This window comes from Parus major, chromosome 4, assembly GCF_001522545.3.
Source record: "Parus major isolate Abel chromosome 4, Parus_major1.1, whole genome shotgun sequence".
NCBI lineage: Eukaryota > Metazoa > Chordata > Aves > Passeriformes > Paridae > Parus > Parus major.
In genome coordinates this window covers 2,411,100-2,429,425 of record NC_031771.1, presented here as the reverse complement: position 1 = coordinate 2,429,425, position 18,326 = coordinate 2,411,100, and the positions used below count along the sequence as shown (strand labels likewise).

Sequence of the window (18,326 nt, the reverse complement as noted above, 5' to 3'; positions counted from 1 at the left end):
AGCCACAAGCTGTTTAAAATTAATTGTTTTAGAAGTCCCAGTTTCTGTTGTGAAGGAAACACCCACCAAAACCATCGGCAAGGTCTTCCACACAAGCTTCTCTGTCTGTGTGGACTGGCCTCAGATTGCATTTCTAACGCTGCCATGGCAAGCAAGGACCAAAACCCTTCAAGATGCATCCCAGCCGCTTCCCCCTTGCTGCAGGGCCTCTGTAAAGAGAGCTCTTGGTTTAAATATTTTCTTTCGGCCTTCCTGAGTCACAGCTCTAGAGCAAAGGAATGTTCTGATGAATTTGATACCAGAAGAGGTATTTCTTAGACCTTAATGAAGTCCAGAATATTTCAGTGGAAGTGGGAATTAGAAGAATTTGACTTGGTGCGTGTTGCAGACCTGGAGTCCCCATAGTAATTCCGCAGGGAACAAATAGCTTTGCACAGCCAAGCACAGGGCAGGTGTTATTGCAGGCTGTCCAAAGTCCACGTGGGAGGTGCATGCCACTGGTAAACAGCAGAGAATGCGTAAGGGAAATGGGAAGGGCTTGAGTCTCACTTTGACAGAGGACAAGAAGTACTTCCCAGGCCTTAATGGGGAGTGTTGTGGATACAGGGATGCAGAGCTGCGCTCCCTCGGTCCACAAACACTGCACCCTCTTTATCTCCCCAGCGCTTCTCACACTGCCTGGTGATGGTATCTAAAGTGACCCTAGAACAAAACAGCCAGCTGATAAGGAGGGGAGCTGATAAGGATGAGGGCAGGGTTTGTCCTCAGAGCCAGGCTGTTTTCAAGACTGCTAGTGGCCATGGAAGACAGTGGGGCCAAGGGACAAGCAGATGCTGCAGGGCTTTGGTGCAGGCTGTGCCGAGCTTGGGGACAGCAGTGGCCCCTCTCCCTGCACCACTGCTGGCTTCCACTCCTGCAGCTCTGGTCTCCCTGTGGTTTCACCCAAGGGAAAGCCTGCCCATCAGTGTGGATCGCTTCATATCCCTGCCTGGCCATGCCAGTGCCGCTGATTCAGCCCACGTAGGCAGGCTGGGGAACCAAGGTGGGACTCTGTGCTGTCACCCTGGTTTTGACCCCCAAAGCTGCTCTGCCTGCTGTGTGTGAGCCAGGCTGGGTCCCTTACCAGCATCTGTGCCCGTGCCAAGCGGCATCGAGTCACCCCGAAGGCAGGAAGACCTCTGCTGGGCACATGCTGAATATTCCTGAAAGTGTAAAATGCAAACACTGGAAGGGGATTAACTCTTACATAAGAAAACCTGTGTAGAACAGTCCAATGCACTAAGAAATGATCTTACTCTTTTCCTTCCTGGTGTTAAAATACTTAACCTGAGTTTCCAGCTCTGCTTGAGTCATATCATCAGCAGCAAAGAATGTAAAACCTGACTCTTGTTTTAACATACCTTCTGCCAGAGGTTTGTAAACCACAAGGCTGTCAACTTGTACGGGTTCTCCCCATGTGAGTCCCAGTCTCTACAGTCGGCAGGCAAAGGTAAGGAATGTACCAGGGCAGGAAGAGATGTGAGCTCACAGTGAGCGCAAGGAGCTGACATGACCCCTCCAAAATCCTACACATAAAGGCTGGCTCCTGGAGAGGGGGCATGAGCAATGCTCTTTCACAACCCAGGGTATGCACAGATCAAAACACATCTGTCTCCACAAAAAGCTGAGCCATTGTGTGGCACCAGACAGAGCCGTACATCTCGCTGACTAGATGTGGTGTGAGTGTTTCAGAAGGAGAAAGGAGGAATGAAATGCTCTTGCCAAGGTAGAGAGGCTTCCAGGCAAGTGGCTTTAATAAATACCGTCTCCAGGAGGTCACTAAGCCTGGCAGTCTCGCCTGCGGGTTAAGACGCATGGATGGGCATAGTCAAGGGACGTTGCACATTTTTCTTTGCATAAACACTAAAACTGGTTTAGTCATATGCTGAGTGGCATGCTTAGGGGGAATGCAGATTCTTGAGCTCAGGAGTTATTTGCATGTGATTTGGATTCTTTGTCTCTTTGCTTTATAAGTACCGAGTTGATGATTTAAGCAAAGATCTTGCAGCTCTGCCCTCTCCATGGTTTCTCATTGCTGTTCCTCACAGTGGTTGCCTGTAGATTTAATGCTGGGTGAGTTTTTAGCTGCTGGATGGTCTGTGCTGGAGACATGCAGCAGCCAGCCACGGATCTGTTTGTCCATGCAATCAGGCATGGCATCTGGAAAGTCCTACTCCTGCCTGTGGCCAAAGGGGAGGGCGGGTGCAGTGGTGCTTCCCTTGGATTTTGGTCTCTTGCAGACTTTGGCAGGCATGCCACGCTCCTTGCCTGTCCTCGGGCTGAGATGCCCCCAGGAGCCGTGGCGTTCCGTGCAGCCCAGCTGCCAGGCTGTTCCCTCTCTGGGGCTGAGCATACCCTGGGCAGACTCTCACTCGCAGTGGGAGGGCAGAGTCTCAGTGGAGCCTGCCACCTCCGCTGGCTGCGGCAGTGGTGGCTGCGTTAGGGCAGCCAGCTGGGTTTGTGCTCTCCCATGGGACTGAGGGTGCAGCCCTGGGCCTGAGGCACGCCTGGGGCCTTTGCCATCACTCACACACTCCCCATCCTCCCTGCCAGGGTGACAAATCCCTCCCTTGTCCTTGCATGCTACAGTGCTCAGGGCTCATTTCACCATGTTGTGGCCAGAATCCTTTTATGAATCCAGCCGGGATCACCACAGCCTTCAGGGGGGTTAGGAGCAGGGTTTCTCATCTGCCCACTGGGCTTGGGAATGATGCTCTTGCTTCCCAGCAGAACTTACTGATCTGCCACTTTGAAATGTATTTCCAAATTTGTGTGTGCATGTGAGTATTTCTAACGGGGTCTTTCCCTATCAGATGAGATAGCCACCCTGTGAAATGGCCCATCATGAATCATGGGACAATCAAATTACCTGCCTGCACTTGATACTTTTTTACAGCTGCTGTATAAAAGCACTTCAGTCTTAAACCTGAGCATCTCTTTGTTTATTGCACCTCAACAGCCAGAGAAGTTCAAGGCTGTTGTGTGAACTAAGGGAGCCCTAAATCTGGTTGACAAATCCCTGGGGGAGAAGGTGGCAGGAAGGGGAAGGAACTTCTCCCCACCTATCATCATTTGATGGCTCTTCTGTGTCTGGTGGCTCAGAATGGACACTGTTAATGTTCCTCCAAAGATTGTTACATTTTTAATCAGCCTGTTCTTTCCAGGGCATTTTCCAAATACTCCCCGACAATTTTCTCTTGCCTAAAATTGAATTCAAGAAACTTGAGCCAGCCTAAATACAATCCCTTTTCACTGTGGGTGGCTCAAAGGAGACCAATTCTGGCACACACGTGTTTTTGTGGGAAAGAACTCCAGATGGCTTGAGTTTCTAAGCCACCCTGGCATGCCGTACGCGCTATGTCAGCCTAGAAGAGAGCTCTGCTAAACCAGTCTAACCTAAGGTTGTTGAAATGCTTTTGTGGACACTGCTCCTACCCTGTCCAAAGTCACTGTGAGGGGTTTTCCTCCACCAATTAGAGCCAAGCCCCAGAACAAGAAACTGCCTCACAGCTTTTCAGGGAGGGAAACCTCTGCCTTGCAGGTTTTGCAGAATAAGAGTGATGTAAGGAAAACCAAGCCTTACAGTTCTAAGGAAATAATATAAAAGGACCAACAGATGCGTCTACTGTGTCCTGGATGTGTCCACTATGAGAACACAGATCCAGTTCTGTGGGCTGCAATGGGGCAAATCTTTCAGAAGAGCATCCCAGGTTACTTGGCAAAACCCCAGCAGCTTTAACTTTATGAGCGACATGATGTGATAAAAGCTGATTCATGAAGAGGAGACAAAACAAAGGCCAGAACCCCAGCCTGGTGCAGCCACCTCAGCTCAGGATGAAAGCTGCCCAGAAGGCTTGCTCCAGCGATGATCCCTTTCCCACTGATACCTTGTTGCACTCATGGGGGGTCCCAGATCTAGTGCTGGAGTCATGCAGGCATACTCCCTTTTACCTTCCCTCACCTCCTGTCCACCATATGGATACCACCTTCAGAGCCTGTACAGGTCTTATTCAGTGGGTTAAGGATAGGAAAATCCACAGGACCCCATCCTCAGCCCCCAAACACGTCCCCTTGAAGCTGATCACGAGGTGCAAATCAAACCCGGATTATCTGGCGCTACACCAGGAATAGATAAGGCTTGGGAAGTGCTGCTATGCTGCTGTGACATCCCAGTGAAAAAGTGTTCCAGGGTCTGTTCCCTGTTGCAGAAGTTTGCAATGCAGCCAGAGATGTAAAGCAAACAACAACAACAACAAAAAAACCAACAAACAAACAAACAAAACCAAAAAAAAGCCCAAGAAAGCAGCTGTGCTGCTAAGAAAAATGAGTGCTTAGAGCTGCCCGAGCTGACAGACCTGGAGGAAATGTGAAAGGTCACTAACCCGTGGGCTCTGCTAGCACTGCCCACCAAAACAGCTGCTCGACTAAGATCTCTGGTGACCTGCAAGGAGCAGGGAAAGATGGTGCTGGATTCTTAATTTTAGGGCAGCAGGGACATCCAGTGAGGAGCAAATGCAAACAGCTCCTTTCAGATGAGGCAGTAAACTCTGAGGTGAGGTGTTTGCCACCTCCAAACTTAAAAGGTTAAGGAGGAAGGTGCCAAAGTGAAGGGAGTCCAACAAAACAAAGGCCCAGTTCTCCTGGGTAGTTAACAATTTGCTCTGGTTAAATCTAACCCACTGAGAGATGACAGAAACACACAGATTATCAGCTTGGGTCAATGTTAATGAGGGAAATAAAATGAGGAGACATACTTTAAATTCCAGTGACACAATCAGCAAAGGCCTTTCATCACTTTGTGACAATGAAAGAAGTCCTTTATAATTAACTTAATTTATAATTAACCTGGAATAGAGGTGCTTCCCTTTTAATGCAGGGAAAGCTGAAATGAGGAAGCCCTCAGGGATAAAAAGGCTGTAGTGACATGTGGCCATGCAGCCCCAGCTGGTATCCAGCGCAGACTGGACCTTGCTGGCACAAATCTCCCTCTGAGGCGGTGCTTTGGGAGCCCGAGTGCCTGGCAGGCTCTGGGAGTGCCTCTCACCCTCCTGCCACACTGCACTGTGACTCCTTGAGTCACTTTGTCTTCCAAGAGCAGGCTAAAGCTTCTTCCTGGAAGTCTGGCTGTATTCCTCCATGGTATCCAGCCAAGCCCTAGGGTTTCCCCCAAGGATGGAATGGGGCAGGAAGATACCATGGTGGTGAGAGCACTAGCTCTGCAGAAGGGCCCAGGAAATTGTGGGCAACTAAACTCTTCCAGGGAGTCATGACTATCCAAGCAAAAAGGCAGAAACTTCTCAGATGAGACCAACTAATGTGCTGTGGTAGCAGTAGAGAGAACCAGACACTTCAACAGCAGAAGCAGAGGATTGCCTAAATTCAAGTCCCCCAGATATTCTAAGAGAGAGGAAGCAGCCTGTGAGTATATGTAGAAGTACAATGTATCTATCTGTTATGGTGTTACAGAATAATATTTCGGTTGTAAGAGTAACCAGGGGCTATTGCTGAGAACAGAACCCCATCCAGACAGTACTGACATAAACATTCCCTTAAGATGGTGTGAGAGAAAGATGCAGCCTTTGCCTAATGCACTGAGAATGAACTTATAGAGAGAAGAACAAATCTGCCCCGAAAGAAGTGAAAAGACAAACCCTAACTTAAAGCAAATGGTAAGCTTTCTCCCACACTAGAAAGGGTGAGGGGTTTCTCTTGTCATTATTTTACCAGCACAACCCTTGGATTGGGGCAGTTCTCCCTGCATGGTCAGTGTCAGGGGTTGAGGGGCAGTGGCTGAAGCAGTGGTGCCCTCCCAGGGTGGCACACGCCCAGAGTTGCTGTGCTGGCCCCGGGGCTGGATGCCTTCTCCAAAGGACGAGAAAGCTTCTGCTCACCCCTTCTGCAAGAAGTGGGAGCTCTTTCTGAGCTGCAGCCAGGAGCGACTCGGGATGTCCTGCAGTGTGTGCAGGCTCAGTGCACCACACGAAGCAGGCACGGGCAGTGAGGAGCCAGCAGGGGCTGACCTCTGCACCCCGGGTCATACCCTGGTCCTTGAGGTAGCCAGCAGCAGGGTGTGTCCCCAGACCTTCCCAAACCAGGGGAAAGCCACGTCTAATGACAGCAGTGACTAGCCAGGGATAGACACCAATGGCTAGGGTGTATATTTTCTCACAGATGAATAAGAGTAACACTCAGCACGCTGTACCCTTTGCTTCTGAAGCAAATCTGGGATATTGATAGGGAATTACAGGGAAATCAGACTGGCCCGTTGTCTGTTGAGGTGCAAGGTGTGCTTTGTCTCACCTTGTGCAGGGAGGCTGGGATCACCCCCAGCAGGTGGGATTGGCCAGTGTGGCCTTGCTTTGCAGCCCTTTACCAGCCCTCTGAAGGGGAAGAACACCCACTGTGTTCCCTGGTTTTGTCCCACTTCATCCCTGGGAAAGACACAGGACAGTGGGGCAACTCCGCACTGTAGCCTCAGAACAAACACCTCTCTGATTTCACTCAAGGCAAGGAGTGCTTTATATGGAAAAACCAAAGGCTTCTTTGCTAAACCAAGCAGGCTGCCAGCGCAGAGCACTCCAGGAAAACAAACAGCGCCGTCTCCGTGTGCTATCAGAAAGGTGATTCGCTGTCGGAAGGGTCAGAGGGAGAAACTCCAGGCTAGAAGAGCAGCCCACGTGAAACGTGTGTTTCGGGAGTCAGAGGATCCAGGGCTGCAAGGAGGAGAGAAGTCTCCGGGGATTTCTGAGCTGAAAGGAAAACAAATACACAAACCCAGCCGACCAAAGAGAGTTTGCTCAACCCCTCACACGTGCCAGCGACCGGGGGAACAACTGCACAGTAACTCAGGGGCCTAAAGCCTGTCTCTAACACGTGATCCCGGCTAACACCGCTGGAGAATGGGGCTAAATTAAGGTGGAATTTGTTGGGATTTCTCCAAACTCTCCGTGGAGGGGGCTTGCTCTCAGTGGCATTTGCTACCTGCAGGAACTCTGCTCCCGCAGTTAACTCCTGATTTCTGTACCGCACTTGTTAGTGGAGTTAGCTGGAGATGAGAGCATGGGTGGGATTTTCCCTACAGCACTTTTAGTCAGCATTTTGTCCTCTTTATGCACCCCAGTCACAGGGCTGCAACCCGAGCTTGTGACTTGTTAGTTCCAACGCAGCTCAGCTTTGCTAAAATACCACGGGAATGTTCTGAAATGGGTGCGGGGGAAATCTGGGGCAAAGGATGGTGTCAGGAGTCAGGATGCTGTTCCTGTAACAGCTCGAATGAAGTTCCAGCAGCCTCCCGCAGGGCAGCGTGCTTCCCACCACCACCCAGCCACAAATTCCTGCTCTGTGTTGTGAGATGCCGGGCACGGCCCTTCCAGGAGTGACCTGCAGGCAGGTACCTCACAGGCTGGCCAGTGCTCAGAAAGCAGCTCTCACTGCACCTTTACAGGCAGGACTGGGAACCTGCGTGTCATTAGCGTCACTTCAGGCCTCAGGGAAACTGAGGCACAGAGGCCTGAGGGCTCTGCTGAAGCCCATGCAAAGGTACAAGCCGATCCAGTGACACGGCCCCACAAGGTACCGCAGCCGCTCCCCCTTCGCCTCCCAGCCCTTCACAGACCCTCGGGGGAGTCACGGTCGCTGCTTTCTGGGGGCGAAGGAAAGGGGAATGGCAGGCGCTGGGCACTCTCTGGGACAGCAGCCTCCTCTCCCTGTCCTGCCGGCTGTGCACAGCCCTGCCCGGCCTCTTTCTCCCCGAACAAAGCATTTCTCTTTTCCCTCCGGAGCCTTTTGCAACCGGAATGGAACCAGCGCGATCGTGCTACTTTTCAAAAGCCGCAGCCTGAGTTCTCACATCTCCTTAGAGCCCCACACCACCAGCATTAACCTTTTAGGCACTGCTGAAAGGCTGACACGGGCTGTACCGAGCCCTCGGCTTTCATTTGGCAGCGAGGATTTGTACCCAGGGTCTCCCGCTGGTCCAGGCTCCTTGCGGGCACCGGGCTGGGTTGGGAGAGCACAGGAACACGAGGACTCCCACCCCTGATTTTAGGCAGAGATCGCCCAACAAAAAGCAGCTACCTCGCTCCTGGCACAGAGCAGCTCTCCGGCTCCCGGGATCGGAGCCAACAGACGCTGCAGAGCAGCTAGGAGAGCTCACAGCAAGGATTTCTAAGATCACGCAGAAGCAAACAATCACCGGTTCTGAAAATCATACAGAAACTGCCCGCACGGAACAGTAATCCACAGAGGCCTCCCGCTGCCCCTGTAAATGGCCGGGAAGCTCCGGCCCCAACAGCTGCGATTGATCAATCCCTTCTTTCCCCCGCTTCCCCCGGATCATGTGATGCTCCTGCCCGGCTGAGTTCAGCTGCCGGAGCTCGGCGCTGCGTCACTCCGTGCTGGAGAAGGGCTCGGGGCTGCTCTCGGCAGCATGGAGAAAGTGAGTGCCGCCTGCGAGCCGGGGTGCTGTGCCCAGCAGCACTGGGACTGCGGCTGGGCTGCCTGTGGGTTTTGGGCGTGGTGCCAGGGGTAGGAGGAGAAGAGGATTAGCGGAGGGGAAATGCGAGGCTGATGTATGGCTGTGGGAGGAATAGTTAGGGCTGACCAGTCGTATTTCTTCTCTTCTCTAGCGTGTTACCTAAGTGGGGAAGCTGAGGAATGTTTATATTCTCGAATACTCTAAAGGTTTGGGTCCATTTATAGCCCTACGGTTTCCAGACTCTTCATACTTTTTTCTCCCTTAATCTGCATTTTCCTTCTGGAAAAACGCCTTTTGGGTGCGGGACTGGGTTAACTCTCAATGCAACAGGAGAGGAAAGCGGGCTGGCAGTGCATTCTAAGCCAGCCCTGATCCCGCAGCTTCCCTTTCCTCGAAAGACCCCCCGGGCGCAGCGGCTGCATTCCAGAGCCAGGAGGCAGAGTTAGTGCCGTGGGGATAAGCACTTTAGTGACTCGAGGAACCCTGACCTCAGCAGGCTGTGTGTGGGCAGAGCGGCGAGCAGGCATCAGGGCAAAGACAGCGTCAGGGGGCTGGGGGCAATTTTGAAAATTTGCAATTTGCCTCCCTCCCTGAGCCTGGCCACGGTTAATAGCTCACTACACAGCTGGTGAATCACCTCCTGCACGGGGCTTGTGCGGCCAGCTTTCGGTAACTGCGGGGGCTACCAGGGTGGCTTCTGCGGGAAGCTGCCAGAAGCTTCCCCCAGGTCGGGCAGAGCCAAGGCCAGCAGGCTCCAGGATGGATGCAGTGCTGGCCAAGGCTGAGCCCTTGAGCCACGGTAGGAGTGCCTCTGTGATAACACCCTGCAGCCTGTGGTGAAGGCCATGGTGAGGCAGCTGTCCCTCTGCAGCCCGTGGATGTCAACAGGCAGGCAGAAATCCACTTGTGCAGCCCAGGGAGGACTCTGTGCCGGAGCAGAGGGATGCCTGGAGAAGGCTGTGAGCCTGTGGAAAGGGAGCCGTGTTGGAGCAGTTGGTGAAGAGCTGCAGCTCACATGGAGGACTCACGCTGGAGGGGACAGTGGGAGGGATCCACACTGAGCAGGGAAAAACTCCTCTCCTTGAGCAGTGGCAGAAACACCCTGTGCTGAGCTGACTGTAAGCCCCCTTTCCTGCCTCCCTGCACCACTGAAGGGGAAAAGGTAGAGCCCAGGAAGGCATGGGAGGGAAGGCATTTCTAAGGCCTATTTTACTTCTCATTATCCTGCTCTGATTTTAATTGGTAACGAATTCAATTAATTTCCCCAGGATGACTTTGTTTTGCCTGTGACAGTAATCAGTGAGTGACCTCTCCCTGTCTTTGTTTCAACTCAGGAGCCTTTTGTTGTATTTTCTGCCCCCATCCAGTTGTGATAGAGTGGCTTTGGTGGGTACCTGGCATCCAGCCAGGGCCAACCCACCTTGAGGTGACACCTCCTTGTCACCTGATGCTGCTTAGGGCAGTGGGAGACCCCCGTGGCTGCTGGGACAGGCAGGTGGCCTGACTCAACCCTTCCTCTAGCACAAAACTCATGTTTGGGTCTGCCAGAGCTGCTTTGTGCCCTGGCCCAAGGAGAATTGGAAGTCCTGCCTTGGGATAGACTGACTCCTGTGGTTTGGCCCTGCAGGGACTGGTTGTTACTCAGCTGGATGTTGAGCCTGGTGAGTGCATCAAGGTCAAAGGGAAGATCCAGTCTGATGCCAAAGGGTGAGTGAGGTGGAGAATGGATTGATGGGGCACTGGGGGAAGCCAGAGCTCCTGCCGTGTTTGGCTTGTGAGCCCTGGCGGCTGGAGCCGCTGCACTGGCACCCTCTGTGCACTGGCTGCGTTTCCCCAGGTTTGCTGTGAATGTCGGGAAGGACAGCAACACCCTCATGCTGCATTTCAACCCTCGCTTTGACTGTCACGGGGACATCAACACCATCGTGTGCAATTCCAAGGAGGATGGCATGTGGGGGGAAGAGGACAGGAAGGCTGACTTTCCCTTCCAGCATGGTGACAAGATTGAGGTGAGGCCCCAGGAGCGTGTCCAAGGCCAAGCTTTTTAATGCTGCCCTGTGCCTCTGAGGTACAGAAGGAGCATGGAAAGGGGAATGAGCCACAGGGGAAGAGATGGGCAGCTGAAGCCAAGGAACAGTCTAGAGCTGTGCTGCCTGCGTCTGTGCCCAGCAGCTCGCACTCTGGGCTCCTGTTGGAAGCTCGGAGCAGTATCAGCACTGAGGTGACACTCGGACTGGCTCTGCCACATCCCACGGATGCAGAAGCTTCCTGCCTGCCTTCTATGTCTCTGCTGGGCGGGGAGGAGGCGGAGCTGCTGAGCATGGCCTTGGCAGCGGCGGCCAGCTCGCCTATTTTGCCCCAGACTGGAGGTGGTGGGGAGTGAGGAAAGCCTGGGAGCTGTGATGTGTCAGCTTTCATTCCTTCCTTCCTTCCCTCTCACTTCTCTCTACAGATATGCATCTCCTTCGATGAAACCGAGGCCACGGTGAAGCTGCCTGAGGCGGAGTTCAAGTTCCCAAATCGTCTGGGCATGGAGAAAATCGAATACCTGGCTGTGGAGGGTGACTTCAAAGTCAAAGCCATTAAGTTCAGCTAACAGCTATAGCTTGGTTTGTTTTGTTTTCTGTCCCCTGTGTAGCGAAATAAAGCAAAACTTGCAATGGCTGCTTCCTCTGCTGTTTCCTGCTCTAATCTGCTTGCTCCTGTCTGTGCTACGGGTGGCCAAGGAAGGGATGTGTATCCAGCCATTCTCCTCCTTACACTGCAGCCTTGCAGCTGGTACTGAGCTAGACATGAGCCAGGCAAGGCCTGATTCACTGAGCAAAGCTGCCTTAGCACAAGTTGCTCCATTCACCCTGCTGGCTACACCGAGTGGTCCCTGTCTGGTTTCTCAAGGGTAGGACTAATCCCAGCCAGACACAAGTGTATGTTGGGTGCTCACTGTGCCATCTCTGACCACGAAATGCTGCTCCCTGCTGGGGATGGGGGACTGACAGGGAACACAGGGCATGGCTTGTGCTCTTGCCAAGAGCTTTGCTTTCCCAGAATGTGCTCAGCAGTTGTGTGCATTGCAGGCTGGCACTGGTGTACCTGAGGAGCAGCCAAGAGGAGGCAGGCTGGGCTACCTGCACTTGCTGGGGAAAAGATGGGGAATGAAAGGTGAAGCTCGATAGAAAGCTTAGGAATGACTTGAGAAAATCCAGGCTGTCCCTGGTGCTCCTGACCTGAGGTGTTGACACTGCCAGAGACAGAGGATCAGGTAGGAGGAAGTCAGGGGCTGACTATCAGCTACAAGTGACAAACCCTGTGGCAGCCTGTGGGTCAGTGTCTGAAACCCTTCCCTGCTGAAGGGCTGTATCCAACAGAGTAACCAGGGCATTTAATCCTGACTGCACTGAACACAACCAGCTGCAGCTAGGCAGATGAAGAAGGAAAAAAGCTTTGCAAAGAGTCGCTTCTGCTTACACCCTCTGTGCTCATGCAATGCCTTGGAGTGTGTCTGCTACTGCTCTTTCCCCACAGCCTGCACTCATGCTGACCTGAGACAGGGCTGGAGCTGGGACTGCTGTGGCATTTGAGGACCCGATGGCAAGTAAGGAAATCCTGCATGCTGTGTGGAATTGGGAGCCTGGACAGGTTGGCTCTGTGGCTGTGCTGCCCGGTGTGGCTCGGTCAGTAAAAGCCTGCGCAGGTGGGGCCTTCTTAGCCAAACGCTGCTCCCCTGCTGGAATGTGATCCCTGCTGGCCAATCTGGGCACAGCTGCTCCTTCAACAGCTGAGCAGCTGGGTCAGCTGCTTGGGTAGGGCAGTACTCCTCTGTGGAGCATTTCAGCCATCCCAAGCTTTTTATGGGGAGGCCGACAGGCTGCCTTGGTGTCCGCAGCGTTGTCCCACACTGCAGCAGCTGCTCAGAGCTGGGCCCCCCCAGGGGAGAGGCAGGAGCCTGGCTGCTCTGCAGGGCAGGGGCACGGATAATGGAGGGATTCGCTCCTGTCCTGCATCTACCCCATCATTTATTTATGGGACAGGAAGCTAAGTGTTTAGAGGACTGGGTGTGTTTATTAGGGAAAGCTCAAGGCAAGCCTTGCTGGTGTGCTTTGCCTTGCCAAGTAGGCCCTGGGATTTTTGTGTTGCATGTGGGGTATTTGGGGTTGGAAGCTGGGGAAAAGACAAAGCTTTTTGTCTTGTTTCTCCCTCTGTCACATAACCTGGCTGAAGGTAAGTTCAGTCAGGAGTGTGACACTGAAAATGTACAAGGCCCTGATGTAGCAGTGGCAGAGAAGAGCTTATAGCTCTGTGTGTGTCTCTGTTCCAGACTGCCCTGGTCAGACGAGGTCTGTGTGCCTCAGAACTGACAAGAATAAATCTAATCCCATTTTTTGCCCTTAAGCTGGCAGTCCTGATTGCCAGGTAGGTTAGCCACAAGTGTTCCTGGCTGTGGTGCTCAGCATACAAACAGCGCCTTCCTGGGGGCCACCCCCTCCTGGACTTCCCACAAGAATTAGCTTTATCCTGCTTTTTAGCGCTGGCAGTTAGCATGCAGGAGACCATAAAATGGGAGAAAGGGTAGGAAGGAAGTGTCCCTTTGCCAGCATTTCCTGCTGCTAGAGTCTTTTCTCCCATGTCCAAGAGCTATAAATAATCCTGTTCCTCTAAGAGACACCAGTAAATGCAGAGTGCCCTGGCTGGCTCCTGGAGTGGTGACAAGGCTTTGTCTCCTACTAGAGCCATTGGGAAACCCAGAGTTCTGTGGCCTGCTACAGAGGAGAGGGTCACAGCAAATGGGAAAGTGACACTTGTCCCTGCCAAATGTGCTCTCCTGGACCACACAGAAAACTCATGTCAAGATTCCTGGGAGAAGTCTGAGCCCTGCTTGCTGTGGGGAGGAGAAGAAAGCACCACAACATGGCCAAAGGGTTTTCTTTCTTTTTTGAATTTAAATCCTGTGCAGTGCACTGTCACCATTTTATTTCTTTACAGCATCAAGGAGAGAGAAAATGGGACCTCAAAACCCACTACAAAACAGCTGTGAGGCTGTGTTTTATAACATGGACACTTAGCTGGGTGTGAGGGAAATAATTCTTAAGTAGAGCAGGCTACTCAGGGAAGGGGTGGTCATCATGCCTGCAGACACTTAGAAAAGGTGGAGATGTGGCACAGTGGTGGATTTAGTGGTGTTAGGTTCACAGCTGCACTTGATCTTAAGGGTCTTTCCTAACCTAAATTATTTCATGAACACAGATTAAGTGATAGGTGCTTTCACCTCACACCTTGGAAGATGAGAACAAATAACCAATTGTAAAAAAAAGTTGAGTTTGGAAGCAATAGGTTGGACAGGAATTAAAGTCTCATGTGCAGCTTAGAAGAGCAGTGAGGGCTAAGACAGACCAGCAGCTTTGTCTTCTCAGAAAATAACCTCTCCCTGAGCAGTTCACATTAACCTCACTCGACAGAAATAGGCCATCCAAGTGACTGTGGCTACACCAGCCTGCGTGTGGCACTGTTTGTCACAGCCTCAAAAGACATTCAGAGGACACCGTGCACCCAGGAGCTGGGTGCGAGGGAAACTGAGGGGCAGCCCCAGGCCAGGCACGAGAAGCCAGCAGGGTCGCTTCCCATGGAATTTACAAGCAAAATGTTGCCTGACAATTTCTTCCAAACGATACACATACAAAATTCACCAACAACTCGGGTACAAAATGAGGAGGCTAACACAAAGCCAGTTCTGCCAGAGGTGACTGCAGTGTTCCTCCCTTGTGCCCTCACCTCCCACTCCCTCAGCCCCAATTCCAGCATTTACTAACCAAAGGATATTTTACCACCAGGGTGTGATGGAGGTTTGGGCACATGACTGGATGTTGCAGGGGCAGGATATCTTTGGGGTCAGACACGTACACACCATGTACCCGTCCTGTCCAGGCTGTGGGCAGGAGCTGAGGGATGACGGCAAGTCCTGGCATGCTGAGACCCCCACGGTGAGGGCACGCTCCCTCCTTTCGCAAACCAAACATCTGATGCTCCAGCTTTCCAACAAACATGGATGTTTTCCCCCTTAAATCCCCAACCCAGCTGCATGTTGCCAATCTGCCTCATGAAGAAAAGAAAAATGCATAAAAAATATAGTTTTACTCACCTTTTCTCAGCAGGCTTCAGGCTGAGATGTGCATCCTCCTGCACTGCCTCAGGGCTGGACTCCTGTCCAGTTGTCCCCAGCCCAGCTGTCCCTCGTTAGCCCTGATTGCCACACAGGTGTTGGCCATAAAAACACAGCAGGAAGGATAGTGTCCTAGTTTAGGGCAAATCTGGGAGAGAACCTCTAAATGTGCGCTTTTTGTTCCCCCACTTCTCTCTCAGAGTCAGTCTAAAAGGTGCAGAACTTAATATATAGCATAAACCAGGTGATGGGGGATACCAGTATCATAAAGTCACCCCAGGACTGGTGGGCAGTGAGCCTTGCTGTGGTTTTGGGTGCTGTTGGTGAGGGCTGGGTGTCCAGACCCCTCACTAACAGGGCTCCCCTCAGCAGCCCCTAAGATGGCGGCGGGGGGGGCCTTTGTGAGGTAAAACGGTTCCTGCCGAAAATTTTGGCGGGAAGAGGCAAGAGAAACTTCTGCTCAGGGCCCCCTTTCTCTCCCAAAACCTCCCTTCATGGCTTCTCATATTCCAATTTCATCCTTTCTAAACTGGTGTGGGATTTGCTTTTATTTTATTTGTTTTGTTTTGTTTAATCAGAGTTTTAGTTTACCTCAGTAAAAGCACAAGCACCTCAGGAATGGTTCCCTCCATATTCTGTCACACTTTTGCCAGTTCTTACCCTCCCCAGCTGAATTATGTCCTTGGTTTTTGTTTTTTTACTTTTGCATTTCAGTTCTCCAAGTTAATTTAGTGTTAAAATGAAGGATTTAAAAAGTATGGCTGGATTTGCACATTTGAAGTCCCCCTGCTTCTCAGCACAGCCCTAGCAGAAGGCCATGGCCTTGGGCTGCAAACCACAGAGCAAAAAGCTGCCTGGCTCGCATGTACTGTTTCCTATAGTAGGTGTAGGGAAAAATAGCCTTTTTTCCTAATCCCAAATCTGGCAGAGCCACACTGATCCCCCTCTCAAGCTTGTCTGAGGGTGCTGAGCCTGGCTGGCTCCGTCTCCCCGACATCTTGAAACAGGCAAGAAGAAAGCAGATTTTTGCAATGGTTTTTGGCACTGACGCGCAGCAAGCTGCACAAAGGCTGGCCACAGACACACATCCAGCTGCACAAAGCAAAGGCTGATTGTTCAGTAACACATGGACAGAAACAGCAGAGCTGCAGGACGCTTGGTTCCTGTGCAAAGGCACAAGCAGTGCTCCTGTGGGAACGCAGGCAAGCCGTGCCACAGTCAGGACACATCCCCTCTGCAGGGCTAAAAAAGGGATGAGCAGCCCTTATGGAAACACTGGCTTGGAGGGTGGTTGAATGAGGCAGGGAGAAACCAGGGATGGGGTCTCTAGGTGTGCCTCAGTTTGCTCACACCCATTTAAAGCAGGAGCTCTGATGAAAAGCTCGCTCTGTTCCCTGTTTTGCAAAGGACAGGATTTATGTGGAGCGAGTATGGAGACTATCCAGTCTGCTTTACTTAATTACCAGCCTAAACAGTCATGACAGCAGTGGAGTTGTAAAGATGATGGATAAACTGACACATGAACTGTTGTGCTCTGGGTTTAACCAATTTTATAGGTAACCTTCACAAAAGATTTTGTGTGCAAACTTACAACCCAACAGACCCTGGTATGTAAACACTCTTTACTAGACTTAGTCTTGAGGAAAGCATCTGATGTGAATTCCTTGTGACCATCAGTCGCCCAAGGGCTCTGATAAAAAAAGGCCAATTTGAAGTTGGATGAGTAGATTTTCCTGGCGCTTGTATCACGTGCATGTTGCTAAAAGCATGTGAGGCCTTAGTGTGAGCTGGCCTGCTTTGACTGGAGATACTAATTCAAGGGATGCTGACCCAGGAAAAAGGCTTTTCCTAACTAATATGCAAATGTAATGTAACAGTATTGATTTTGTACAAGGAGATTTTACCTGGAACTGGCCCCACGTGTCAGAAGTGTAACCGCTTTATCCTTTTCCTCCAGTCACCAAAGGGAGATCTGTGCTTTCCCACTGTGCCAGCAGCCAGCTGAAGGGGGCTGTCACACCATCCTTCAACAGTCCATGACCTACCTGGAGACAGCTCTGGAGAAGGTGCTTGACCCAGGTACCATAAAGTGACTTGGGAAGGAGTCCCACCCATTGTTACCTACAAACAGAGGCCACCCAGGCTGGCAAACACCCATGCTGTCATCCCTGTGGCAGGGTGGGATGTAGGGCACATTCCACACCAACATCCAAACCAGATGTTTCTCTTATAAAAATAAGTCTCAATCTTAGCAAAAATGGCCAGGCTGCTGAGAGCTCCTTCCCTGAGATGTGTTTTGGGAAAGGGGTAGCATAGCAGATGGTGCTCACTGTATTTGAGGTACTGGTTTTCTCTACTGCAGCCACTGCAATACAGTGTCAGTTTTAAAAATCTCATTTAACCAGACCCAAAATGCGGATTTGTGTCAGGAAGTTTGCAAGGAGTGGCCAGTAAGTGTAAAATTCTATCCCTGGTATTCCTATCCCATGTAATCAGTCTGGGAAATCCTGGGTTTCCACTATCCTCTAGCTTCAGAGCCACAGGAGAAAAGCAAGGTGGGATAAAGAGCAATGAACACACTCCCCTTTTTTCCAGAGGTAAAAGAAGTGGATCTTTTTGCCTGAGAAGTACATCTTCAGGCTTGCCTGATGTTTAATTACCTTTAAATACATATCAAGGTGTACTTCTACCAAACTCAGTCAACTTTGCAGTTAGGAGGGTGATTTTTAAACAAAACTGTGCAAAGAGAGTTTTTCCTGCACTTACCACAAAAACTGTTGCTTTAACTCATTTCTCACTTGAAAATCTAAGCTGTTATAAAAACATCAGTGACTATCACTTGCCTTATTAGCTGATGTTTCTGTGTACTGTGGGAACACACACAGGACTTGCTTTATCCACCCCAAACTTGCTGGAGGTGCTCCCCCTGAAGCCATGTGGGTTCCTGGAGTAAACAGGCAGATCCTGTTTGGATGGAGCCTCTTCCTGACCTGGGCATATACGGCAGGACTTGTGTTTTTCAGAAAAGAACTCACTAAATGGAAAATATACAAACACCTCCCAGATCTACCATGTCTTCTTGAGTTGTTTTGGTAAGTGTAAGATGGAAGGGTGGCTGCAAAAGAAAAAATAAAAAAATAAAAAAAAAAAATCTGCATTTAAAGTGGTTTTCAATCTAATAAATCAAACTGCAGCAGTGGGTAGGATTTTTGCTTTTAGGGCAAATGAAATGTGTTGATTGGATTGAAACAGCTCCCCCCGCTGTTTGTCTGATACTCTACTCAAATCTGGGCTTTATAAATCACGTCGGTAGAGATCCCTGTCATTCCTCAGGGAAATCTCTCAGGCTGCAGCAGAAACACAGACCACAGCTATGAGTATTCAGAATAAAGACACAATTTCCCCCACACTCCTGCAGTGAATTCCTTGCTAGCTTGGACTCTCCTGAGATACAGGTTGCCATAGAAGATGTTTGAACTCCAGACTTAGAGGACCACAGGATCCAGAAGAGGAAAAAATTTGTTATTTTCGTGGCCAACATCTCCTTTGTAAGGTCACTTAATGTACCTTCAGCATGTGTTGAAACAGGGTGAAGCTGCTTCTGGTAGCCCTTTATTATATTAAAAAACAACCACAACAACAGCAACAGAACCAGGA

The 18,326-nt window shown here is 51.0% G+C and overlaps 1 protein-coding gene across 1 annotated transcript; it reads left to right on the top strand.

Moving 5' to 3' along the window:
• Positions 1-8,370: 8,370 nt before the first annotated feature.
• Positions 8,371-11,181, top strand: LOC107202780 (16 kDa beta-galactoside-binding lectin). Its single transcript, XM_015623726.3, has 4 exons — positions 8,371-8,476; positions 10,143-10,222; positions 10,353-10,524; positions 10,968-11,181. The coding sequence occupies exons 1-4, from the start codon at positions 8,468-8,470 to the stop codon at positions 11,109-11,111; spliced, it is 405 nt and encodes a 134-aa protein (XP_015479212.1). The 5' UTR covers positions 8,371-8,467; the 3' UTR covers positions 11,112-11,181.
• Positions 11,182-18,326: the final 7,145 nt, after the last annotated feature.